This window comes from Rhinoraja longicauda, chromosome 26 (assembly GCF_053455715.1).
Source record: "Rhinoraja longicauda isolate Sanriku21f chromosome 26, sRhiLon1.1, whole genome shotgun sequence".
In the NCBI taxonomy this organism is placed as follows: Eukaryota; Metazoa; Chordata; class Chondrichthyes; order Rajiformes; family Arhynchobatidae; genus Rhinoraja; species Rhinoraja longicauda.
In genome coordinates this window covers 10,095,168-10,122,433 of record NC_135978.1, presented here as the reverse complement: position 1 = coordinate 10,122,433, position 27,266 = coordinate 10,095,168, and the positions used below count along the sequence as shown (strand labels likewise).

The following is a 27,266-nucleotide window of genomic DNA, read 5'->3' as shown; positions in this document are numbered from 1 at the left end:
AGAAGACTATCAGACTGAATATATTTCGGACGTGAGGATCAACATGTGATGATTCTCCAATCTGAAGAAGGGTTCCGACCTGAAACGTCACCCATCCTTATTTCTCCGGAGATGCTGCCTGACCCGCTGGAGTTACTCCAGCACTTTGTGTTTATCTTCAGTATAAACTAGCATCTGCAGTTCTTTCCTACACATGATGCTTCTAATATGTGTCGAGGTGTGAAGACATTGTTGAAATCATTGTTGAAACCAACAATACTGGGTATTCCCATGACCTCTACACCTGGGAAAAAAAGCCCGACCTCTCCTTTCTCTCCCCATAACTATATTCCTCCAATCCAGACAACATCCCTGTAAATCTCTTCTGCACACTCCAGTGCCATCACATTCCTTAGTGTGGTGACCATCGTGTGGCAGTCTAACTAGTGTTTTGTATAGTTGTAAAAACGCAGGCTCGGCGATCGCTTCGCTCAACACCTGCGCTCAGTCCGCATTAACCAATCTGATCTCCCGGTGGCTGAGCACTTCAACTCCCCCTCCCATTCTCAGTCTGACCTTTCTGTCATGGGCCTCCTCCAGTGCCATAGTGAGCCCCACCGGAAATTGGAGGAACAGCACCTCATATTTCGCCTGGGCAGCTTGCAGCCCAGTGGTATGAACGTTGACTTCTCCAACTTTAGATAGTTCCTCTGTCCCTCTCTTCCCCTCCCCCTTCCCAGATCTCCCACTGTCTTCCTGTCTCCACCTATATCCTTCCTTTGACCCGCCCCCCTGACATCAGTCTGAAGAAGGGTCTCGACCCGAAACGTCGCCCATTCCTTCTCTCCTGAGATGCTGCCGGACCTGCTGAGTTATTCCAGCATTTTGTGAATAAATACCTTCGATTTGTACCAGCATCTGCAGTCATTTTCTTACATTGCCCAACTCTTATAGTCTATGCCGCGATCTATGAATGCAAACATGCCTTCTTCACCACCGTGTGTTGCCACCTTCGTAGAACTATAGATTTAAACTCCCTGTTGATCATCATGTTTTAGTGACCTACTGTTTACTGTATATCCTACTCCTACTTGACTTTGCACAATGCAACACCTTGCACTTATTAGGATTAGGTTCCATCTGCCAATGCTGCACATAAATTTCTGTCTCATCTATATTCTGCTGTAGCCTTCAACAAGCTTCCTCACGCCCTGGGTTGTTATGCCTTTGCCGTTGGATCACTCGACCACGCTGGACCTTGTCAAATGCCTCGCTAAAGTCTGTATAGACAATACTGCTGCTCTGTCATCACCAATCTCCGGGAGAATTGGGTTCATGTATGAGAAGTGTTTGCTGTCTCTGGGCCCGTGCTCGCTGGAATTTACAAGGATGAGGGGAATCTCATAGAAACTTCATCATTACGGTGAATGGCGAACCTGTGGAATTCTTTGCCACAGAAGGCTGCAGAGGTGAAGTCAGTGGATATTTTTAAGGCAGAGGTAGATAGAGTCTTGATTAGTACAGGTGTTAGAGGTTATGGGGAGAAGGCAGGAGAATGGGGTTAAGAGGGAGAGATAGATCAGCCATGATTAAATGGCGGAGTAGACTTGACGGGCTGAATTAGACAATAGACATCACTCGAATGAATAGACAATAGGTGCAGGAGGAGGCCATTCGGCCCTTCGAGCCAGCACCGCCATTCAATGTGATCATGGCTGATCATTCTCAATCAGTACCCCATTCCTGCCTTCTCCCCATACCTCCTGCCTCCACTGTCCTTAAGAGCTCTATCTAGCTCTCTCTTGAATGCATTCAGAGAATTGGCCTCCACTGCCTTCTGAAGCAGAGAATTCCACAGATTCACAACTCTCTGACTGAAAAAGTTTTTCCTCATCTCAGTTCTAAATGGTCTACCCCTTATTCTTAAACTGTGGCCCCTTGTTCTGAACTCCCCCAACATTGGGAACATGTTTCCTGCCTCTAACATGTCCAACCCCTTAATAATCTGATACGTTTCAATAAGATCCCCTCTCATCCTTCTAAATTGCCTAATTCTACTTCTATTCCTTATGACCTTATGACCTAAACCCACAGAGTAGTGAAAGGCTTAGATAGAGTGGAGAAGATGTTTCCAATAGTGGGAGAGCCTAGGACTAGAAGCCACAGCCTTAGAATAAAAGGACGTATCTTTATAATGATGAAGAGAAATTTGTTTAGCCAGAAGATGGTGAATCAATGGAATTCATTGTCACAAACAGTGGTAGAGCCAAGCCATTGGATATTTTTAAAGTGGAGATTGATAGAGTCTTGGTTAGTAAGGATGTCAAAGGTTACAGGCAGAAGCAGGAGAGGGAAAAATAGATCAGCAATGTTTGAATGGTGGAGCAAACTCAATGGGCTGAATGGCCTTATTTGGCTTGGATGATCTTATGATCTCCTGTGTTATCTTCTGAAAAACATCTGTCAAATTAGTGAGATGGGATTTATCCCATAAAAAAGCCATGCTATTCATCTCTAGTCAGTCTCCCCCTGCAAAAGCACAAAAATGTTCTCCAATAATTTCCCTGCCACTGATTAGCCTGCAATTATGTTGTCGAATCCGCTGATGCAGAGAAGGTAAAATGTAATCAGTGTAAATGGGGACACATGGATGCTTAATAGTTGTGTCTATCTGCGGTTCCTTCCAACACAACAGAGGAATGTGACTTGGATAAAGAGCCAAGTGCGTTGACAAGGAGGTGATCCAGGAAAATAAGTACATTTTGGTAATTCGAACGAATGTATTGCGGTGCTAAGGTTAATGGTGAAATATTTATTCTGCTCTGGGGAGGGGGCTGGGGGGAGTGGGTGAGGGGGTGGGGGAGTATCCAGGAGAAAGAGACCTTCGGAAACCAAGACAGTCACAGAAGGAAATATTTCTTCACTAAACGTTGGAAGGGCGCGTGTCCCCCGCTAATAGCTGTGGATCCAAACTGAGCTACAACCTGAAACATTGAATTGGTAGATGTTTGCAAGTTAAGAATATAGGATCGGTGCAGTCTGAAGAAGGGTCCCGACCTGAATCGTCACCCACCCCTTCTCTCCAGAGATGCTGCCTGACCCGCTGAGTTGCTCCAGCAGTTTGTATCCGGTATAAACCACCACCACCCTATTCCTTCCTATACACAGAACACAGGTAGAGGGAGGAATGCATGTATGTAGACCGGCACTGATCTCGTTGATTGGCCGCCTATCCATTCGAAGGGCTGAATGGCCTTTTCCCCCTCGATGGCGGGGCAGGTTGAGTGGGACCAGTCATTTGGGACAAGTGATGGCGGGGATGTTGGTGTGGCCACGTTTTGCTACTTATTTTAACGCGCTGACCACGTCGCATGTGTTTAATTTCCAGGTGCACGTTGAACACAGTTGGGAGACTTGGGAGAATTTGTGCTCCCGGTGCAAGATTCGCAACTGCTGATGTCCATTTTTTTTAAAGAAAAGGTGACATGAAGGAAGGTCTACCTGTAATTTGGCCGGCGAAAGATTGAAATGGACCATGGTTTTCAAATTAATCAAAGACATGCGCCAAGCACACAGATCTGACAGGATAAAAGTCGTCCCTTTAAAGATTCACCTTCACTGATCCGAGGACAGGCCGGTCAACTGGAGGAAGAAGCAAATCTGCCCTAATGTTTGGCTTGGAGGCGAGAGCAGGAACGACTTTGGACGTGGCCGGGCTGGGAACATCCAAGGCACCCGCTTGATAAATGGGAGTTTCAAGCGAATGCAACTCCTCCGCTGGCACTGGGTCCCGGCTGGAAATGGGGACGTGAGACAGCGGCGACACCAGAGAGCTCCCACACCCGGCCGGACACCCAGCAGAGGGGCTCGGTGCACCCTACCCTCTCCTCTCCACCCGGGCCACTCACTCCACTGGTCCAGGTGACAAGACCCGACCCCCCCCCTCCCTCCCGATCCCTTCCTCGCCCTGCCGGCCAGAGGGAAGACTCCAGTGGGAAGGTGGATTACAACTAGCCTAGCGAGCAAGGACAAGCAGGTAACTTGCAACGAGCGACCGAGCGACCGGCTCCATCATCTCATCTTCTGGCTGAAGATGCTGCTGGTGGTGCTGATGCTGCAGCCGCCTTGTTATTGCAGCAGGTGGAATTGAGCCGGGGGTTATTAGTCCTGATATTTGCAACATCCCCATCTCAACCCAGCCAGTCGTTACTCTCTCTCTCTCTCTCTCTCTCTCTCTCTCTCTCTCTCTCTCTCTCTCTCTCTCTCTCTCTCTCTCTCTCTCTCTCTCTCTCTCTCTCTCTCTCTCTCTCTCTCTCTCTCTCCCCTCTCACTTTCCCTCCCTCCCTCCCTCCCTCCCTCCCCTCACCCTCTCACTTTCCTTCCCTCCCTCCCTCCCTCCCTCCATCCCTCTCACCCTCCCTCCCTCCCTCTCGTCTCTCTCTCACTGGAGATAACCACCAAACGGAGCCAAGCCCAGCTCTCAAGTACAAAGCCGAGCTGGCCGCTCCGCTCACCCTTCCCTGAAACCCCTTGGAAGTTGCAAGAGCCCCTCCTTCCCCGTCCCCTTGGCTGGCTGGCTGGCTGGCTGGCTGGGGTATTGGGGTTGGTCTCGCTGGACCAGGATGGGGCCGGAGCCCGAGGAAACCCGGCGCTACTCGGGCTGACGCTCGCATTTGATTTCTCTTGCAGCGGGCGAAGATGCCTTTCCACCCTGTCCACACCGGCCTCCTGTACAAAGGGAATTACCTGAGCGGGTCGCTGTCGGACGGGAGCGAGAGCGAACAGTTGGCCAACATCTCGGAAGAGGAGTTAGACGGTGGGTGTTTTTCTCTCTCTCTCTCTCTCCAACCCCCCCCCCCCCCCCCCATCTCCCATCTCCCATCTCTCTGACCATTTCTTGGTTGTTATGTTGCAACAAGCGTACGGTTTAGCGGCTGGGTTACTTATTGAAAGCCACAATCAGCGGCAACCCGATCTGATCTTGAGTCTCATTCGCAAAAGGAAAGGCTAAATGGTGCGAGTGATGGGTTAGAACTTCGTGCCGGGAGACTGGCCCATTTGGGCAGAATGGCCTCTTTTACGCGCCTTGTAATTTTTGCAGGAAACGCAACAGGGGAAGCAGAGAGTGGCTCGTCAGTGCCGTTTGACGGCCAACTTTTGATGCAAAGGAAAATTGCCAATTGCATCAAAAAGACAGAGTTGCGCCTTTAGTTGCATCCACCGTGCGTTAAAAGGCAGATTCTGTGCAACTAGTTACACCATCGCAGATTGCTGGAAGGCACGTTGCAGATTGCAGGCTAAATGTAATAGATTTTCTCCTTTCTCCTTCCACGCAATAGATTTTCTCCTTTTTTTTAAATGTCATATCAAATACGAGTCGTTTATGTTTGGATTAACCCGAATCGAGATGTTCAAAGTGGCCGATTTTGTGGGTGTTTTGCCGGCGGGTATCTTAGCAAGGTCGCCTCGACGACACAGAATCAAATGTTCCATAGAAACATAGAAACTTGTCAATTTTAAAGACAAGTGTTCTCCGGAGAAACTATTCGTCCTCGCCCCCTAAAGTGAATTTATTTTAACATGACTGACTGCAGGGTGTTGTGTAACTCGGTGACACGATCGCGATGCTGTGGGCAAATTAGCAACGATTTCCCCAAGGGTTAACTGAGTATTCTAACTGTGCGTGTCCCAGCAAATCTCTAATGTGTACAAAAAGATTCAGGTCAGTCTTAATTACGATCGAGGTAGGTAGTGCTCATTATTTTCGGCTTTAGGAATCCCTGGACTGAGAAAGGACAGATTATTAATTCATGAATAATACATTTTTGATTTAGTCTTCATCGTTAATTTTTACAAGGAACCAGAGATTTTTAAATAATATATATTTACTTGTCACGGAAAACGATTTTCCAATTTATTCATTTGAAGAAGTACAAGTATGAAAAGATTTTTTATTTTACCCTATTAATGCAAAGATTGAATAGTCTGCGCAGTTCGTTCCATTTTAATTCCACCGACCAGACAAACAAAACATAGTCAGTAACCTCTCTCCGACGAGAGTTTTGCACACACTTTACGTGTCCTTATCTCTGTATCTCCCCCCTCCCCTGACTCTCATTCTGAAGAAGGGTCTCGACCCGAAACTCACCCATTCCTTCTCTCCAGAAATGCTGCCGAGTTAGTCCAGCGTTTTGTGTGTCTATCTTCGGTTTAAACCAGCATCTGCAGTTCATTCCTACACAGTCCGTAATCATTTAATCCATCACCTAGGTATCAACCCTTGCATATAAGGAATGAATGCACAAAGCAAAAACCCTGCCATTTCAATATTTGCATTGAAGGCTTCCAGAGGTGCAGATAAGCAGGAACAGTATAAGAAATCTGAAGAAGGGTCTCGACCCGAAACGTCACCCATTCCTTCTCTCCTGAGATGCTGCCTGCCTGACCTGCTGAGTTACTCCAGCATTTTGTGAATAAATACCGTCGATATGCAGGAGCTCCTGGATAAATTGCAGCCAAATTTAATGGGACAAATGACCCAATTTCATACAGCACCATTCATTGATTCCACAGGTGAAAGTAAAGAACATTTAACCATCAGGAAGTCTGAGCAACGGCAAAGAAGGAGAACGCACCAGGATCATTTTCACTTTGTATCTGGTATAAATCTGCAGAAATAAAGTACATGATTGTATTTCCAAGATAATTCTTCTTCTTGGGTGAATTAAAGTGTTGCTAAGGTCTGAAGCATTTCGATGGTCTGAGGATAATTTGATCGAAGTAATCCTAATTGAAAGCAACATCATCTGGAAAAGCATGAAATACATTTAATGCAAGTGAAAATTGGGTATCTGCTTCGCTTTAAACAAAAATTGAGTGCAAGGTTCAGAAAAGTTTCAAATGAATAAAAATAAAAAAAAACCTACAGTCCCAGCTGTCAACTTGGGACAGAGGTGAAGATTTGGATATGTGAGTTATCGCAGTGTCTGTGATGCTGAGTTGAATATTCCTTCACTGTTAATATTAACTACATAATATACTGGCAGGTTCAAGAAAGTACAGCTAAACCTAAATGAAAACCTGACACCATGCATCCTAATCAGGCCAGAGAGCAGAAAATGAGGCAATTTAGCCCATCAGTCTGTGTCAGCTCATTGCTTTAACAACCTGCCCCTCTGTTGGAATGATTACACATTTCGTGAAGTAGTGCAAATAATAATAATAATAATAATAATGCATTACATTTATATAGCGCTTTTCTAACACTCAAAGACGCTTTACAGGGTTTACTAAAACATAAAAGAAAATAAATAGATAAATGAGTAAACGAAGAGAAAAGGAAAAAGAAGGTGAGGTAACGGTCAGTGATTGAAGGCAGTGCTGAACAGATGAGACTTCAGTGATGTTTTGAATGTGGTGAGTGAGGAGGAGTCTCTGACGGTTTGGGGTAGTGAGTTCCAGAGTGTGGGAGCAGCGATGGAGAAAGCCCTGACCCCCCAGGATCTGAGTTTGGTCCGGATGGGGGGGGGACAGGAGGTTTGCAGCAACAGAGCGGAGGGTGTGGGTGGGAGTGTGTCTGTGGAGGAGGTCAGTCAGGTAGGATGGGGCCAGGTTATGGAGGATTTTGTACTGGGTCTCTCATCTGTCTCTCTCTGCCTCAACCACTTTACAAAATGTAGTATTCCATCTAATCCCCACAGGAGGAGCCTTCTCCTAATCTTCTTTCTCTTTAAATCAATGACCCCTGCAGGAAGTGAACTTCCACTTCATCCAATTTCTCCGAATGTTTTCACGCCAATCTGTTTAAAATAAAATCTAGTCTCTTGTGCTCCAAAGAATATAATCACACAGCTTCTACACCTTGCTCCTAACTATCGTATCCTGTCCCTGGGTTCATTTATATTCCGCACGTTTTGTAGTTTTTATAATGGTGTGCTTGAAACTGCGAAACATATCTGATAAGATGGTGATACCTTGGCTGAAAACAATGCCTCTGATAATGTAGCACATCCCCTGTCTTACATTCTAGTGTAGAGCATTGAAGATTTGAATCTTCAGACTTTTGACTTTGGGGAAAGGGCTATCAACTGTGTCAAGGTAGCACAACATAAGGATCTAAAAGACATTTAAAAGTCACTTGGACAGATGCATGGATAAGAAAGCTTTAGAGGGATACAGACTAAACACAGGCAAATGGGACTAGCTTAGATGGGACATCTTGGTCAGCATGAACGTGCTGGGCCGAAGAGCCAGTTTCCCTGCTCCATGACTCTATCTCCATTTAGAGTCATAGATTCATAGAGTGATACAGTGTGGAAACTGTATTGGGCCATTCGGCCCAACTCGCCCACACCGGCCAACAATATCCCAGCTATACTAGTCCCACTTGCCTGTGCTTGGTCCCTATCCCTCCAAACCTGTCCTATCCATGTACCTGTCTAATTGTTTCTTAAACGATGGGATAGTCCCAGCCTCAACTACCTCCTCTGGCAGCTTGTTCCATACACCCACTACGCTTTGTGTGAAAAAGTTACCCCTCGGATTCCTATTAAATCTTTTCCCCTTCACCTTGAACCTATGTCCTCTGGTCCTCTATTCTCCTACTCTGGGAAAAGACTCTGTGCATCTATCCGATCTATTCCTCTCATGATTTTGTATACCTCTATAAGATCTCCCCTCATCCTCCTGTGCTCCATGGAATAATAATAATAATAATAATGCATTACATTTATATAGCGCTTTTCAAACACTCAAAGACGCTTTACAGGGATTTCTAGAACATAGAGAAGTGAATAAATAGATAAATAAGTAAACGAACAGAGAAAGGAGACAGAAGGTGAGGTGATCTTCAGTGGTTGAAGGCAGTGCTGAAGAGGTGAGACTTCAGTGATGTTTTGAATGTGGTGAGTGAGGAGGAGTCTCTGACGGTTTGGGGTAGTGAGTTCCATAGGGTGGGAGCAGCGATGGAGAAAGCCCTGTCCCCCCAGGATCTGAGTTTGGTCTGGATGGGGGGGGACAGGAGATTGGCAGCAGCAGAGCGGAGGGTGCAGGTGGGAGTGTGCCTGTGGAGGAGGTCAGTCAGGTAGGATGGGGCCAGGTTATGGAGGGCTTTGTAGGTCATGAGGAGGATTTTGTATTGGATTCTCTGGGGGATGGGGAGCCAGTGGAGTTTGTAAAGGACGGGGGTGATATGGTCACGGATCGGGGAGTGGGTGAGTAGACGGGCAGCGGAGTTTTGAATGTATTGAAGTTTACTGATGATTTTTGAGGGTGAGCCATAGAGGAGGCTGTTGCAGTAGTCCAGACGGGAGGTGATGAAGGCGTGGATGAGGGTTTCTGCAGCTGTGAAGGAGAGGGATGGACGGAGACGGGCAATGTTTTTGAGGTGGAAGAAGGCTGTCTTTGTGATGTGTTTGATGTGTTTGCCTACTCAACCTCTCCCTATAGTTCACACCCTCAAGTCCTGGCAACATCCTCGTAAATCTTTTCTGAACCCTTTCAAGCTTGACAATATCTTTCCTATAACATGGTGCCCAGAACTGAACACAATATTCTAAATGCCTTCTCACCAACGTCTTGTACAACTGCGACATGACCTCCCAACTTCTATACTCAAAACTCTGACTGATGAAGGCCAAAGTGTCAAAAGCCTTTTTGACCACCTTATCTACCTGCAATTCGACCTTCAAGGAACCATGCACCTGTGCTCCTAGATCCCTCTACTCTGCAACACTACCCAGAGGCGACCATTTACTGTGTAGGTACTGCCTTTGTTCAACGTCCCAAAATGCAACACCTCACACTTCTCTGTATTAAATTCCATCAACCATTCCTCCGCCCACCTGGCCAATCGATTCAGATCCTGCTGCAATCGTTCACAATGATCTTCACTATCTGCAAAACCACTCACTCTTGTATCATCAGCAAACTTGCCAATCTTGCCCTGTATGTTCTCATCCAAATCATTGATGTAGATGACAAACAGTAACGGGCCCAGCACCGAACCGTGAGGCACACCACTTGTCACAGCCATCCAGTCTGAGAAGCAACCTTCCACCATCACCCCCTGCTTCCTTCCATGGAGCCAATTTGCTATCCATTCAGCTATCCTTCCTTGGGACCACCCATGCGATCTAACCTTCCAGAGCAGTCTTCCATGCGGAACCTTGTCGAACGCCTTACTGAATGAAGTTCATGTACACAACATCTACAGCTCTGCCCTCATCAATCTTTTTGGTCACGTCTTCAAAAAAATCAATCAGATTTGTGAGACACGACCTCTCATGTACAAAACCATGATGACTATCCCTCATCAGCCCTTGCCCATCCAAATGCCTGTATATCCTATCCCTCAGATTTATAAAGGAATCATTTTAGTCAAGGAGCTTATTTGAACAAAGAATCGAATATAATAAATCAAATTCGCATTGGTTTTTACATAACCATTGCACGACAAGTTATCATTAAAGATATATGCAAAAAAATCCATTGAAGTAAAAATAGCAGGATTATGTAAATTACATTCCAGAATCCTTGCAGGAATCTGTGTTTGAAAGATTAGCAATAATGCGTTAAAACTGTAACACAATTTATGCTCCTTTTGATAGGGTTCCCTGATGGGAATAATGAATAAAGGCCTAAAGTTCCTTTGTTTGCTATTGTAATGAAAATATAATTTTCAAAGATCCTTGTTTCAGGTTAATAAGGGTGACTGAAAGATTCACATGCCACGAGTGTTAAGAATGTAAGCAGGCGATCCACCTCTGTTACAGCCTCCCTGCTGAGGCAAAGTCACCTTATTCATTGCTTCCCCACGTCCAAATAGCTGATGTATTGTCACAATGGTAGTTGCTGACAGTCTCAAACTCCCCACTCCTCCTGGACTCTGCGGCCAATATTTTTTCCCCCCTTCTTTCTTCCTGCTTGAATATTGTTATCAATGGTATGTGTAGGAAGGAACTGCAGATGCTGGTTAAAACTGAAGATAGACACAAAAAGCTGGAGTAACTCAGCGGGACAGGCAGGCAGCATCTCTGGAGAGTAGGAATGGGTGACGTTTCAGGTCGAGACCCTTCTTCAGCTTTTTGCATCCATTTTCGTTATCAATGGCATGTTTGGATGAAAGATACCTTGTCATTTCTCACCCCTCTGCTCTGACTGCTTCAATGTTAAAAATTCATCCTTATTATTTAATGCAAACATAACAGATTACATTTGAAGTAAAATACTAACGTTTTTCATGTGAATCCATGTGTGTAGGAAGCCAAATTACTTCATTCTTAATCACCTTTTTCAAGGCCTTTCATAAGTTGACCTGTTCCATGTGTTTGTAGAAACAGAAACTCCCAGAGCAGCAGTGAAAAACCACAGAATCATTCTGCTGTCCTTTAGTGTCACAGAGTTATACAGCACAGAAATAGACCCTTCAGCCCAGTTTGTCTATGCTGTCCACATCGCTGCCTTGGGCTTGTCTCATTTGCTGCGTCTAGATCACTCGGCTCTTAACCTTGCCCACCCATGATCCTGTCCCAATGTCTTTTAAACATTGCAATTGTACCTGCCTCTACTTTACATTCATTATGATATCAAAGTGACACAACTAATGGAGTTGCTGCCTCAGAGCTCTGAAAACCTGGCTCAGGCTTCACAACAGGTGATCGAATGGGTTTCCTCTGATTTTCCGAAGATGTGGAGTCAGCAGATTAATTGGCCACTGCAAATTGTCCCGGTGACTAGGTGTATGATAGAATCTGTGGGGAGTTAAATGTGACGAGAACAAGAATGTTATGAGTGTAATTGGAGATATGTGGTCAGCATGGATTAAATGGCCCAAAATGTGCTCTAAAGCTATAATTTATTAATAACAATACACTTTCAAGCATATTATTTATTGTGCAACTGCTGCAAAAATTGATAAAAGCAAAGGTTAGCTTGAGAATATTGTGTGGCAATGTTAGCCAGTATCTGAGAGAAATGTGAGGTGGGACACAGTTAATCTTCTTTCACTTGCTGACTAACCAGTTGTACATCCCAAACATCATTCCAGATTTTATGTGGAATACAATGAAGAAAATGTATTTTTATTTTTGTTCAGAAGTTGACAAAAAAGCTGGAGTAACTCAGCGAGTCAGACAGCACCTCTGGAGAAAAGGAATAGGTGACTTTTCGGGACGAGACCCTATACATCTATTCCTTTTCTCCAGAGATGCTGCCTGACTCACTGCGTTACTCCAGCTTTTTGTGTCTATCTTCAGTTTAAACCAGCATCTGCTGTTCCTTCCTACACATTTATTTTTTTTCATGGTTTTTCAAAGAATGTTGGTGACTCTGGACAGGCCAACATTTGGCACCTGAAAATTAATTATTTAGTTTTAGTTTAGTTTTAGAGATACAGTGTGGAAACAGGCCCCATCGGCCCACCGAGTCCGCGCCGAACAGCGATCCCCGCACATCAACACTATCCTACACATACTAGGGACAATTTACACTTATACCAAAATACAAACCCAAGCCAATTAACCTACAAACCTGTACGTCTTTGGAGTGTGGGAGGAAACCAAATATCTCAGAGAAAACCCATGTGGTCCTTCTGATTAATAAACCAGAGACATCAACACAAAAGCACAGGACACCAATAATCCAAATAGAAACATGATGAGCAGTTCCTCAACGCAACCAATATTCTTTCATGAAGTGCTTTTAAAATAGTGAAACATACTGGGACAATTCACAATAGTGTCATTAAACTAAATTCAAAGACAAGCCGATCGTGAAATATTAGGAAAGATCATCCAACGTTTCAATCTGACGAAGAGTCTCAACTCGAAACGTCACCTATTCCTTCTCTCCAGAGATGCTGCCTGACCCGCTGAGTTTCTCCAGCATTTTGTGGAGATGCCTTCGGTTTCACCAAACAATTGGTCTTACGGAATTTCTCAGATGAAAGTAGGGCAAGTGGAGTGAGGAGAAATTTGCAGAGGGCGTTTGCGTGCTCAGAAGACAGGCAACTGCTGAGTAAAAAAGAGTAACATCTCACTGATTCGATCGCACAAGGGTGAGGGATGGAGTGTGCAGTTAGAGAATATCTTGGATTAAAGCACAAATCTGGGCTGCATTAGTAGAGGATGTAGTGGTGGTTGTCCACGGACCTGGGCTAAGATTGGATAATTTTCAACTGCTCCAGTTGACCATCTATTTCCTGGAAAGCAGGAGGGGGCAGTTGAGGAAAATACAAAGCTAACTGTGATTGTCCAGTAATATTTACTACCCACTTCTGAATAACCATCTGAGCAAAGTATTGGGGGCCTGAAGATGATCATGGAAATGCTCATCACATGGATGGATCACTGCCTCGGACAAGATAGGAAGCACAAGAGAAGAAATCAGAGGGAAATTGAAAAATATAATTCTGTCTGTGCTGTGGACACAATTCACTTTGTTTAAAGAATGAGCAGGAGTGAGAGAGAAACAGATTTATGATGGGATTCTAAGCTGTACTATTGCTCTGCACTATTTCCCAGGAAAGAAATTGGTGTGAAGAATCTCTGCGTAAACCGTGAACTGCAAGATAACATGAAAGCAGTTTTCTGCATTGATTTAAGTTTATCAGATGAACTCCATCAACATCCAGTGCTAAATCTGATAAGCATAACAGAACAACAGAGCAATCACGTACCCACATGATTGAGCAATAAGTGAGCCTTTGATCACCCATCCCTTCTCAAAATGTTGAAAATAAGTTCAGATATATTTTCCAAGTCAATGTAGCACACAATCTCTTCCACACTTTACAACATCAATAACTCTAGCAAGTAGGTGACATTGACAATATCCTGCCATATTTGATAACCTCTCTTCGTATTAGATATTGATTGGAAGGTCACCTCACGAATGGGAAGATAGTGAACTGGAGGTGAGGGTAAGAGGAAGGAAAATGGAGTGCAGATGTGACTGGAGAGGTTAAGAATCCGATGTAGAGCAAAAACATGAAGTACTGAGAACAAAATGGCCGTAAAATTAATGTGGTTGATTCAGCTGAACACTGGAGTGGAACAGTGTCGCAGCTGGCGGAACTGCTGCCTCTCGACACCAGAGACTCAGGTTCAATCCTGACCTCGGGTGCTGTCTGTGTGAAGTTTGCACGTTCATCCTGTGACCATGTGGGTTTCCTCTGGGTGCTCCAGTTTTCTCCCACATCCCAAAGACATGCGGGTTCGTGGGTTAATTGGCCTTTGTAAATTGCCCCCCCCCCCCAGTATGCAGGGAGTGGATGCAAGAGTGGATTAACATGGAACTAGTGATCGACATTTGGCGTGGATTCAACGGGCCAAAGAGCCTTGTTCATGCTTTGAGAATTGAATACAATGGTCCATTTATGAATGTTATCAGTAAAATTCACTTCAGAAAACTTTGTCATTTGTTTCTGATCTAAGAAAAAATTGAAAATTGTTGCCCCAACAAACTATTTTATCCCTATTCATTTGGGAAATCATTTGTTTATTATTACCAGAACTGCAGGATATAACCTGTGAAAGTTTAGCATTTAATGCAAGGCCTCGTGTCAGCATTGTGGATGAAACATTGCTTCCATGAACCTTATTGCAAGGACAAAGCCTCCCAGATAATAATTTTAGTCAATTAAATTAAAAAAACATCATCTGATTTCTTACTTAGTTTTGAATTCAGTTTTGAATTTTAAATTCAGTTTTGGGAATATATTTCAAATCCAGAATATGGCAATCCTGGAAAAAGCTGGAAATTCTCAAATGGTTAGGCAGCATCTGTGTAGAGAGAAGCAGTATTAATGTCATGAACTTTGTTATTCTCTCTCATGAAGAAGGGTCTTGACCCAAGGCATCGCCTGTCCATTCTCTTCACAGATGCAGCCTGACCTGCTGAGTTACTCCAGCACTTTGTGTTTTACTCAAGATTCCAGCTTCTGCAGTTTATTGTATTTCTCTCCTTCCTGTCTCAAATGGCTGTTCCTTCTTCAAAGATCTCAGTTCAGTTCAGTTCTGTTTCGTTTATCGAGGTACAGTGAAAAGCTTTTGTTGCGTGCCAACCAGCCAGCGGAAAGACAATACATGATTACATTCGAGCCATTTACAGTGTGTAGATAGATACATGATGTTGCTGTTGGAGTAGATATTTAAAAGATCTAGATGTAGAGATCAACCTCGTATTATGTGCTCTCACATTTATCTTCAGTCTCTATTCAAGTCCCATTCTACAATTCTAGTCTGAAATAGGACCTTACTTGTACTGACAAGAGAGTACTGGTTTTGATCACTCCCCTGTTCCTGTAGGAAAATAACTGCAGATGCTGATACAAATCGAAGGTATCACAAAATGCTGGAGTAACTCAGCGGGTCAGGCAGCATCTCTGGAGAGAAGGAATGGATGACGTTTCGGGTCGAGACCCTTCTTCAGACTAGGTCTCGACCCAAAACGTCACCCATTCCTTCTCTCCAGAGATGCTGCCTGACCCACTGAGTCACTCCAGCATTTTGTGATACCCCTGTTCGTATATCTCAATGTGCAAAACAATGTATCTGAGTACAGCAGGGAAATTCACTGCTTCTAAACCATTAGTGGATCCTGACTACGGGTGCTGCACTGTAAGGAGTTTGTACGTTCTCCCCGTGACCGGCGTGGGTTTTCTCCGAGATCTTCGGTTTCCTCCCACACTCCAAAGACGTACAGGTATGTAGGTTAATTGGCTGGGTAAATGTAAAAATTGTCCCTAGTGGGTGTAGGATAGTGTTAATGTACGGGGATCGCTGGGCGGCGCGGACTTGGTGGGCCGAAAAGGCCTGTTTCCGCGCTGTATATATATGATATGATGATATGATTAACATTCCTGCAAACAGTAGGAATGTTAATGAATTTGATTAACATAATTGTAACCCATCTAGTCTATGCCAACCAAGAAGCTTCATCTAAGTCAGGCTAAATTCCCACATTTGGCTCATATCTCTCAAAACCTTTCCTATCCATGTACCTATCCAAATGTATTTTAAATATCGGCATTGTACCTTCCTCAACTATCTCCTTTGGCAGCTCGTTCCATTTACCTACCACCCTCTGAGCGAAAAGGTTGCCCCAGGTTGCTCACCTTAAACCTACGTCCTCCGGTTCTTGATTTCCTTACTGTGGGAAAAAAAAACCCCTGGGGATTCAACCTAGCGGCTGCCCTCATGATTATATACCCCTTGATAGACGTCCTAATGATCAGCAAAGGTTTTATGAGAATAATTAGACCATTTACACTTGTGGTGAAGAGCAAAACCCCAAAGGATGTCAGCACAAAGTAGGGAATTTACCCAGAGACTGGTGGAAGTGTGAAAACATGCTGAGTTGCTGAGGTGATATGGATGCATAACGATGGATACGCAAGCGATGGAGAAGGGAATGGAGACTTGATGTGGTTGAACTGGACAAGGAATAATGGGCTTAGATCCAAGTGAAGCGTGAATTGTCTGGGTTCCATGGCCTGTTTCTGTACAATATGTTCTTACATAGATGTTTATTGGGCAAAGTCTTCTACAATAATCTACCAGGTACCAATTACACAATATTTTATTATGGTTTATGCCTTTCAGGTAATGCCTTTAAGTTTAATTTAAAATATATCTCGATAATCTTCTACCAATATCACATGAACCTGCTTCATGAGTGTAACAGATCTCCTCAGCATCAGAGCACAAACATTTTTAAAGGATTTCGGGGTCCTTATTAAAGGTCACCATTGGAAATAATTCTCTTGATACCTTCAACTTAAGTCTGGTGTTTTTGCGACGGCCTGGAATGTCAGGTGGGTTTCCAACTGATTGGTTCCTGGCCTTGAATCATCTTTCTTCCTTGCTGCCTCAAAGATTCAGAGTTCATTTTACAACTTGAACAATCTGAGAATGATTGCGAGTGGCAGACCCGATAATTTTCTATTTTTTAGCCACACTGAAAGGTGGTTACTGCACCGTTTACATCTATCCGCTCGAGTTAATCTAAAGCTGTTTTTCTCCGAGCAATTTTCCGGGTCTACTTGTTTATTAACCAGCACCATTTTCCATTTAAATACCTCAGTGTGCTCATTGGGTGATTCTAATCAGACTTCTGTATCAGGCACCAAGTCTGGACTCCTGCTCTATTTTCAGTTGATTGCTTTTGAAGTCAAGCTATGTTTCATTTTCTCTCATTTGTAGACTGATTTATGCAATGCTTTGCAGTTTGCTATTTTCCTCAGAACCACCGCCAAACTGAACGATTTCTGTTGTGCTCCCACTGTGAGCAGGTGTTGGCTCCTTAAAGGTTGATCAGCACGGATGTTTCCCTGTTTTTCTTGCGATCCACGGGAGGTATCAGTTTTCAGAGTTTAGCCACCCTCGATTGGCCTTTGGATTTCCTTAACTAAACACCCTAATCCCATTAGGGCAGGTGCTCTACTTTTAACCGGCTGTTACAATATCCCTTTTATTTCATTACTGTCTGCTTTTTGCCTGAGAGCCATAACATTTGGTAAAATTACTCTTTGTCCGAAAAGCTGAGGGTTGGTTTAGGCGTATCACTGTGAATCTGTACCAGCCAAACCATGCCTAATGTGCTTGAGAATTTGAAGGAAATATATGGATCCTCAAAAGTTTCCACATTAGGAAGATATTGATGGGAATGGAGAGATGTTAACAGTGGCATCCGTAGGGATAATTCTGAACGTCCATCTCAATATATACACAAGTGCCTTGTCATATAGAACCGCTATCAAAACTGCCTGATGACAAAAATATAGATTAAGTTAGCAGTCTGGACAAATGGTAGTCAAAGGTTTACAGAAGCAAAATATGAAGTTTAATTTAGTTTAGAGATACAGATGGAAACAGGGCTTGCAGCCCACCGACTCCGCGCCAACCATTGATCACCAATACACTAGTTCCATCCTGCACACAATGGACAATTTACAGAAGATAAATTAACCTACGTAGCTGCACATCATTGGAATATGGCAGGAAACCGGAGCACCTGGAGAAAACCCATGCAGTCACAGAGAGAACGTACAAACTCTGTACAGACGGCACCCATAGTCAGGATCGAACCCGTGTCTCTGGTGCTGTAAGGCAGCGATTCGACCGCTGCTCCACTGTGTTGCCATAAATATTAAGTAATATTTAATTGATGGAGGAGGGTAATTCCCGGAATGGCGGGACTGTCGTATGTTGAAAGACTGGAGCGACTAGGCTTGTATACACTGGAATTTAGAAGGATGAGAGGAGATCTTATCGAAACGTATAAGATTATTAAGGGGTTGGACACGTTAGATGCAGGAAACATGTTCCCAATGTTGGGGGAGTCCAGAACAAGGGGTCACAGTTTAAGAATAAGGGGTAGGCCATTTAGAACTGAGATGAGGAAAAACGTTTTCAGTCAGAGAGTTGTGAATCTGTGGAATTCTCTGCCTCAAAAGGCAGTGGAGTCCAATTCTCTGAATGCATTCAAGAGAGAGCTGGATAGAGCTCTTAAGGATAGCGGAATCAGGGGGTATGGGGAGAAGGCAGGAACGGGGTACTGATTGAGAATGATCAGCCATGATCACATTGAATGGCGGTGCTGGCTCGAAGGGCCGAATGGCCTCCTCCTGCACCTATTGTCTATTGTCTATGGTAAACACTTGAAGGGAATTGGAGATTCAAACCCTCAAATATGTAAAAATATGTTCACAATATTGCATTAAAGACATCATTTTAGATCCTTGTTTTTAAAAATTAAGATTTTACGTACAGGAGCAAAGAGATTAGACTGCGATTATATATTAGAGTGCAGGAAGGAACTGCAGATGCTGCTTTACACCGAAGATAGACACAAAAAGCTGGAGTAACTCAGCAGGACAGGCAGCATCTCTGGAGAAAACGAATAGGTGACGTTTCAGTCAGATTAGGTTCAGTTCGATCACCTTTATTTCTCGACATAAAGACCATGGCAAGAGCATAGGGAGATTAATTTAGACAATGATGAATATTAAAAGCTTTTGTTATGAAGAGAGACTGTTGAAAATGGCATGCTTTTCATTAGAAGAGATCAACAGATGTCTGAAAATTGTGAGAAGTTTTAATAAACACAATTTACAACTAAAAACACATCAACATCAAAAGGATGAAAGGAAAGTTTAGGAGTTCCATTTGTACAGCGGGTTGTTAGAACAGTAAAATGGACTTCAGGAAGTAATGCTGACGGAAACATTTATTTAAAGTCGAAATGAGAGAATGAATTTGAGAAAGTTAGTTTGATCTTCTCTGTACTGTAATTAGAATGATATATTTCCGGTTAATGACAACCACTCCTTTTATTCTTCCTTGGTTGTGTGTTATTCAAGTGAACTAACGTCGACTATTTGCTACACTTGACCACTCTTTACTGTTTTTTGAGCCACAGGTTTATGCGGAAGTGAAACAGGAGAGAGTCAAGAGTCAAGAGTGTTTTATTGTCATATGTCCCAGATAGAACAATGACATTCGTATCTGCAACAGCACAACAGAATATGTAAACATAGTACACTGTAAACAATATAATAAAAGAGAGAGAGAAAAGATTAGTGTGTATATATACATGTACTCACAAATGCACATATATACAGATCATATATATATATATACAAACACACACACACACACACACACACACACACATGCCCTCAGTATGGATAGAAATGAGAAATTGTAAGGGTAAAAAGACCCTAATGGGAGTTATCTATAGGCCCCCAAACAGTAGCCTTGACATAGGGTGCAAGTTGAATCAGGAGATAAAATTGGCGTGTCACAAATGTAATGCTACGGTGCTTATGGGAGATTTCAACATGCAGATAGACTGGGAAAATCAGGTTGGAAATGGACCCCAGGAAAGAGAGTTTGTAGAGTGTCTTCGAGATGGGTTCTTAGAACAGCTTGTACTGGAGCCTACCAGGGAGAAGGCAATTCTGGATTTAGTGTTGTGTAATGATCCTGATCTGATAAGGGGACTAGAGGTAAAAGAGCCATTAGGAGGCAGTGATCACAACATGATAAGTTTTACTCTGCAAATGGAAAGGCAGAAGGGAAAATCGGAAGTGTCAGTATTACAGTATAGCAAAGGGGATTACAGAGGCATGAGGCGGGAGCTGGCCAAAATTGACTGGAAGGAGGCCCTAGCAGGGAAGACGGTAGAACAACAATGGCAGGTATTCCTGGGAATAATGCAGAGTTGCAGGATCAATTTATCACAAAGAGGCGGAAAGACTCTAAGGGGAGTAAGAGACACCTGTGGCTGACGAGGGAAGTCAAGGACAGCATAAAAATTAAGGAGAGGAAACATAGCAAAGAAGAGTGGGAAGACAGAGGATTGGGACTCTTTTAAAGAGCAACAAAAGTTAACTAAAAAGGCAATACGGGGAGAAAAGATGAGGTACGAGGGTAAACTAGCCAATAATATAAAGGAGGATAGCAAAAGTTTTTTTAGGTATGTGAAGAGGAAAAAAATAGTCAAGGCAAATGTGGGTCCCTTGAAGACAGAAGCAGGGGAATTTATTATGGGGAACAAAGAAATGGCAGACGAGTTAAACCGTTACTTTGGATCTGTGTTTACTGAGGAGGATACACACAATCTCCCAAATGTTCTAGGGGCCGGAGAACCCAGGGTGATGGAGGAACTGAAGGAAATCCACATTAGGCAGGAAATGGTTTTGGGTAGACTGATGGGACTGAAGGCTGATAAATCCCCAGGGCCTGATGGTCTGCATCCCAGGGTACCTAAGGAGGTGGCTCTAGAAATAGTGGAGGCATTGGAGATCATTTTTCAATGTTCTATAGATTCAGGATCAGTTCCTGTGGATTGGAGGATAGCAATGTTATCCCACTTTTTAAGAAAGGAGGGAGAGAGAAAACGGGTAATTATAGACCAGTTAGTCTGACATCAGTGGTGGGGAAGATGCTGGAGTCAATTATAAAAGACGAAATTGCTGAGCATTTGGATAGCAGTAACAAGATCGTTCCGAGTCAGCATGGATTTACGAAGGGGAAATCATGCTTGACAAATCTACTGGAATTTTTTGAAGATGTAACTAGGAAAATTGACAGGGGAGAGTCAGTGGATGTGGTGTACCTCGACTTTCAGAAAGCCTTCGACAAGGTCCCACATAGGAGATTAGTGGGCAAAATTAGAGCACATGGTATTGGGGGTAGGGTACTGACATGGATAGAAAATTGGTTGACAGACAGAAAGCAAAGAGTGGGGATAAATGGGTCCCTTTCGGAATGGCAGGCAGTGACCAGTGGGGTACCGCAAGGTTCGGTGCTGGGACCCCAGCTATTTACGATATACATTAATGACTTAGATGAAGGGATTAAAAGTACCATTAGCAAATTTGCAGATGATACTAAGCTGGGGGGGTAGTGTGAATTGTGAGGAAGATGCAATAAGGCTGCAGGGTGACTTGGACAGGTTGTGTGAGTGGGCGGATACATGGCAGATGCAGTTTAATGTAGATAAGTGTGAGGTTATTCACTTTGGAAGTAAGAATAGAAAGGCAGATTATTATCTGAATGGTGTCAAGTTAGGAAGAGGGGATGTTCAACGAGATCTGGGTGTCCTAGTGCATCAGTCACTGAAAGGAAGCATGCAGGTACAGCAGGCAGTGAAGAAAGCCAATGGAATGTTGGCCTTCGTAACAAGAGGAGTTGAGTATAGGAGCAAAGAGGTCCTTCTACAGTTGTACCGGGCCCTGGTGAGATCACACCTGGAGTACTGTGTGCAGTTTTGGTCTCCAAATTTGAGGAAGGATATTCTTGCTATTGAGGGCATGCAGCGTAGGTTCACTAGGTTGATTCCCGGAATGGCGGGACTGTCGTATGTTGAAAGGCTGGAGCAATTAGGCTTGTATACACTGGAATTTAGAAGGTCGAGGGGGGATCTTATTGAAACATATAAGATAATTAGGGGATTGGACACATTAGAGGCAGGAAACATGTTCCCAATGTTGGGGGAGTCCAGAACAAGGGGCCACAGTTTAAGAATAAGGGGTAGGCCATTTAGAACGGAGATGAGGAAGCACTTTTTCAGTCAGAGAGTGGTGAAGGTGTGGAATTCTTTGCCTCAGAAGGCAGTGGAGGCCAGTTTGTTGGATGCTTTCAAGAGAGAGCTGGATAGAGCTCTTAAGGATAGCAGAGTGAGGGGGTATGGGGAGAAGGCAGGAACGGGGTACTGATTGAGAGTGATCAGCCATGATCGCATTGAATGGCGGTGCTGGCTCGAAGGGCTGAATGGCCTACTCCTGCACCTATTGTCTATTGTCTATTGTCATACCTACATACAAAAAACAAACATTTATAGTGTAATCAGAACAATAATATTCTATGTAGAAACAAGCCTTTCATTCCAACTATATCCATGCCAGCTATCAAGTACCCATCCATGTTAATCCCATTTACCTGTATTCAGACCGTAGCCTTCATTATAATTGACGTGCTCCTTTAGATATTTCTTAAATGATAGTCTCTGCCTCCATCATAGGATTCATTCTGAATACTGCCAGAATTTCAACTGCCCCAAAGGCTTGTGTACTAGTAACTGAAACAACTGCTCAGAAAGTTGATGAGACGAGAGGTTTAGTGAGGATGTCCCTCAGGAAGGCCTTTGGCAGCATCGACAATCAGGGCACCACTGATAACACAGTCAAGGTTAACGTTGCATCAAATATTACTTTTCTAGACCAGGGGGCATCAGGAAGGTTCTGTAGTGACTGAAGGAAAGTGACTGATCTTTATTCAGTAGGGGGCCATGAATTTGCTAAAACTTTCGGCCAATATGATGTGAAATTTGAGGAAAAATTCATAAAGTTAGAAGAAGGAGAATAGCTCACATTACAGCTTACATTATGCGCCTGTTTTATGAACAATGTAACAGTTTATAAACTGTGTAGGAAAGAATTGCAGATGCCGGTTTAAATCGAAGGTAGACACAAAATGCTGGAGTAATTCAGCGGGTCAGGCAGCATCTCTGGAGAGAAGGAATAGGTGACATTTCGGGTCGAGACCCTTCTTCAGACTGATATATATATAAACTGTTTTATATATGTGTATAAATATGATACTGTGACATAGAAGCGTGACATAGACACCCAAAAATTAATTGTTGTAAAAACCAATGCAAACACATTTATTTACAAGTTTGACAACCGTCTGACTCTATCAAAAAGAAAGAAAGATAATTCCACAACCGCAAGTAGTTTTTTCAGGTAATTTAAAATTTACCATAAAAGTGTTAACGTACGTAACATGGTGTCTCAATGGCATTTTATTGCAATGGTAGAACTTCTTTTTTCTAATTCATTAAAGGGTAGTTATACATCCTATCCGTGGCGGTCCACAATGAAATTGGACAGTAAACCAATTTATTTACCGTCAGGCCATTTGACAGGTAGATTGGAGGCAACAGTTTGACAGCGTGGGAATTTTCGCAATGTTTTTGGCCTCCGCCATTACATGTAAAGTGGGCTCCAAACCCAGATATTCAACCCAGAAACCAGGTATGCATCTCCCTTACATTTTCAAAGAATGCCAACACACCTTTCGCAAAAATTCACGTAACCACTTAAATTTTTATTTTATTTTAATACAGCTCTTAGTAAATTGGAAGTAAATCCAGTTTATTCCTTGTTACAGTGAAACTTGGTTTTTAAGTAACCCATACAAGGTGTTATAGTTCAAAATTCTCAAGTACTTACCGACTTGGCAGTGATTTCAGCGAAAATTAGGGCACCGGAGAAGCATTGACAGCGTGGGAATTTTCGCGATGTTTCACAAGGGTGTAATCTCGACCTGACTCGGCTAGTATTTCCCCCAAAATATATTTAAAATACAAACAAAATCTTAACTTTCAAAACACAAACGAGATGGTGTCCGATGGGCAGCTTTCATTAGGAAGATAACGCTGGACAATTGAACGTCTCCTGTATTTAAACAGCAGACGCTCCGAAGACACGAAGGGTCATCAGGCTGCAACACCATCAGCAGAAAACTGACAAACTACACTTACACTTACTTATAAAATGTTTTTATAAGTTGACAAATCCACCAGACATGAAAACAGCGGGTTAATGATGCCTGCTTATAGACAATAGACAATAGACAATAGACAATAGGTGCAGGAGTGGGCCATTCAGCCCTTCGAGCCAGCACCGCCATTCAATGCGATCATGGCTGATCACTCTCAATCAGTACCCCGTTCCTGCCTTCTCCCCATCCCCCCTCACTCCGCTATCCTTAAGAGCTCTATCCAGCTCTCTCTTGAAAGCATCCAACGAACTGGCCTCCACTGCCTTCTGAGGCAGAGAATTCCACACCTTCACCACTCTCTGACTGAAAAAGTTCTTCCTCATCTCCGTTCTAAATGGCCTGCCCCTTATTCTTAAACTGTGGCCCCTTGTTCTGGACTCCCCCAACATTGGGAACATGTTTCCTGCCTCTAATGTGTCCAATCCCCTAATTATCTTATATGTTTCAATAAGATCCCCCCTCATCCTTCTAAATTCCAGTGTATACAAGCCCAATCGCTCCAGCCTTTCAACATACGACAGTCCCGCCATTCCGGGAATTAACCTAGTGAACCTACGCTGCACGCCCTCCATAGCAAGAATATCCTTCCTCAAATTTGGAGACCAAAACTGCACACAGTACTCCAGGTGCGGTCTCACCAGGGCCCGGTACAACTGTAGAAGGACCTCTTTGCTCCTATACTCAACTCCTCTTGTTACGAAGGCCAACATTCCATTGGCTTTCTTCACTGCCTGCTGTACCTGCATGCTTCCTTTCATTGACTGATGCACTAGGACACCCAGATCTCGTTGAACTCCCCCTCCTCCTAACTTGACACCATTCAGATAATAATCTGCCTTTCTATTCTTACTTCCAAAGTGAATAACCTCACACTTATCTACATTAAACTGCATCTGCCATGTATCCGCCCACTCACACAACCTGTCCAAGTCACCCTGCAGCCTTATTGCATCTTCCTCACAATTCACACTACCCCCAGCTTAGTATCATCTGCAAATTTGCTAATGGTACTTTTAATCCCTTCGTCTAAATCATTAATGTATATCGTAAATAGCTGGGGTCCCAGCACCGAACCTTGCGGTACCCCACTGGTCACTGCCTGCCATTCCGAAAGGGACCGATTTATCCCCACTTTTTGCTTTCTGTCGGTCAACCAATTTTCTATCCATGTCAGTACCCTACCCCCAATACCATGTGCCCTAATTTTGCCCACTAATCTCCTATGTGGGACCTTGTCGAAGGCTTTCTGAAAGTCGAGGTACACCACATCCACTGACTCTCCTCTGTCAATTTTCCTAGTTACATCCTCAAAAAATTCCAGTAGATTTGTCAAGCATGATTTCCCCTTCGTAAATCCATGCTGACTCGGAATGATCCCGTTACTGCTATCCAAATGCTCAGCAATTTCGTCTTTTATAATTGACTCCAGCATCTTCCCCACCACTGATGTCAGACTAACTGGTCTATAGTTACCCGTTTTCTCTCTCCCTCCTTTCTTAAAAAGTGGGATAACATTTGCTATCCTCCAATCCACAGGAACTGATCCTGAATCTATAGAACATTGAAAAATGATCTCCAATGCTTCCACTATTTCTAGAGCCACCTCCTTAAGTACCCTGGGATGCAGACCATCAGGCCCTGGGGATTTATCAGCCTTCAGTCCCATCAGTCTACCCAAAACCATTTCCTGCCTAATGTACGTAATGATTTGGACACGGAGAACAAAGTAAGCATATTATGTCTCGTTTGCTTTAAAGTATGTTGAGTTAAGAATTTTTGGACATATATATTTTTTACTTGGCTTGAGCATCATAGAAACAAATGAATATCGATCCGAAAAATATTCATTTTTCATGATTTCTAACGGCATCTTACGTACTTAACTCTCAGGACACGATGAGTTACGTACATGAGTATGATTTTTTTACTCTCCCAAATGAATATGTGCAACTAATTTCTCCAAGCAAAGTCGGGTTTGGAAAGGCATATCAAAGGTCCTCAAAAAAAATTTGTTTAGACAAATGTAGGCCATTACGATACGTATATATTTTCACATGTTATGATGTGTAAAAAATGTCACCTTTTTGTGTCCAATTATGGGTCAAAATCAAAAACAAATTTTAATTTTACAACAGTTGAAGAAAGTCTGGAACCATAAGTTTATATTATGTATTTCATGGCTATATGAAGTACCACATACAAGCAAAACTTTCCCATCAAGTAAACAGAATATACTTTTGCAGACAAATGAAAATAACATTAAAAAATCTCTCCAGTATCATATTTTTATACATATATATATATACATACACACACACATACACACACCTACACACACACACACACACACACACACACACACACACACACACACACACACACACACACACACACACACACACACACACACACACATACACACACACACACACATATATATTAGCACATACACACACACACAAACACACACACATACACACACACACACCTACACACACACACACATACACACACACACACACATATACACACACACCTACACACACACACACACACACACGCACATATATATATATATATACACACATACACACACACCCACACACACACACCCACACACACCTACACACACACACACACACACACACACACACACACACACACACACACACACACACACACACCTACACACACCTACACACACACACACACACACACACACACACACACACACACACACACACACACACACACACACACACACATATATATATATATAAAAAAACAGTTTATATACTGTTATATTGTTTGTAAAACAGGTGCATAATGTAAGCTGTAATGTGAGCTATTCTCCTAACTTTATGAATGTTTTCTCAACATACAACAAATTTTATATATATATATAAATATATATATATAATATATATTTATATACTAGTATATAGTATACAGTATAGTATACAATGTAGTATGATTCAGTACAAAGTGTGTGGGAAGGAACTGCAGATGCTGCTTTAAACCGAAGATAGACACAAAATGCTGGAGTAACTCAGCTGGACGGGCAGCATCCCTGGAGGGAAGGAATGGATGATGTTTCGGGTCGAGACCCTTCTTCAGATTGGAGAAGAAGAGCCGTCTGAAGAAGGGTCTTGACCCCAAAATGTCACCCATTCCTTCCATCCAGAGATGCTGCCTGTCCCACTGAGTTACTCCAGC

At 43.3% G+C, this 27,266-nt stretch overlaps 1 protein-coding gene across 2 annotated transcripts in view; it reads left to right on the top strand.

Annotated features, from left to right (window-relative positions):
* The first annotated feature begins 3,714 nt into the window (after positions 1 to 3,714).
* The window catches only part of caln1 (calneuron 1), a 286,740-nt gene continuing 263,188 nt past the window's right edge, over positions 3,715 to 27,266 (top strand). The window contains exons 1-2 of one of the 2 annotated variants that reach the window (XM_078422471.1): positions 3,715 to 4,015; positions 4,669 to 4,795. In XM_078422471.1, the coding sequence (XP_078278597.1) occupies positions 4,678 to 4,795 (118 nt within the window). In that variant the 5' untranslated portion in view covers positions 3,715 to 4,015; positions 4,669 to 4,677. Of the gene's footprint in view, positions 4,016 to 4,440; positions 4,796 to 27,266 lie in introns of those variants that run through there. The other variant, XM_078422470.1, reaches the window with a different exon arrangement.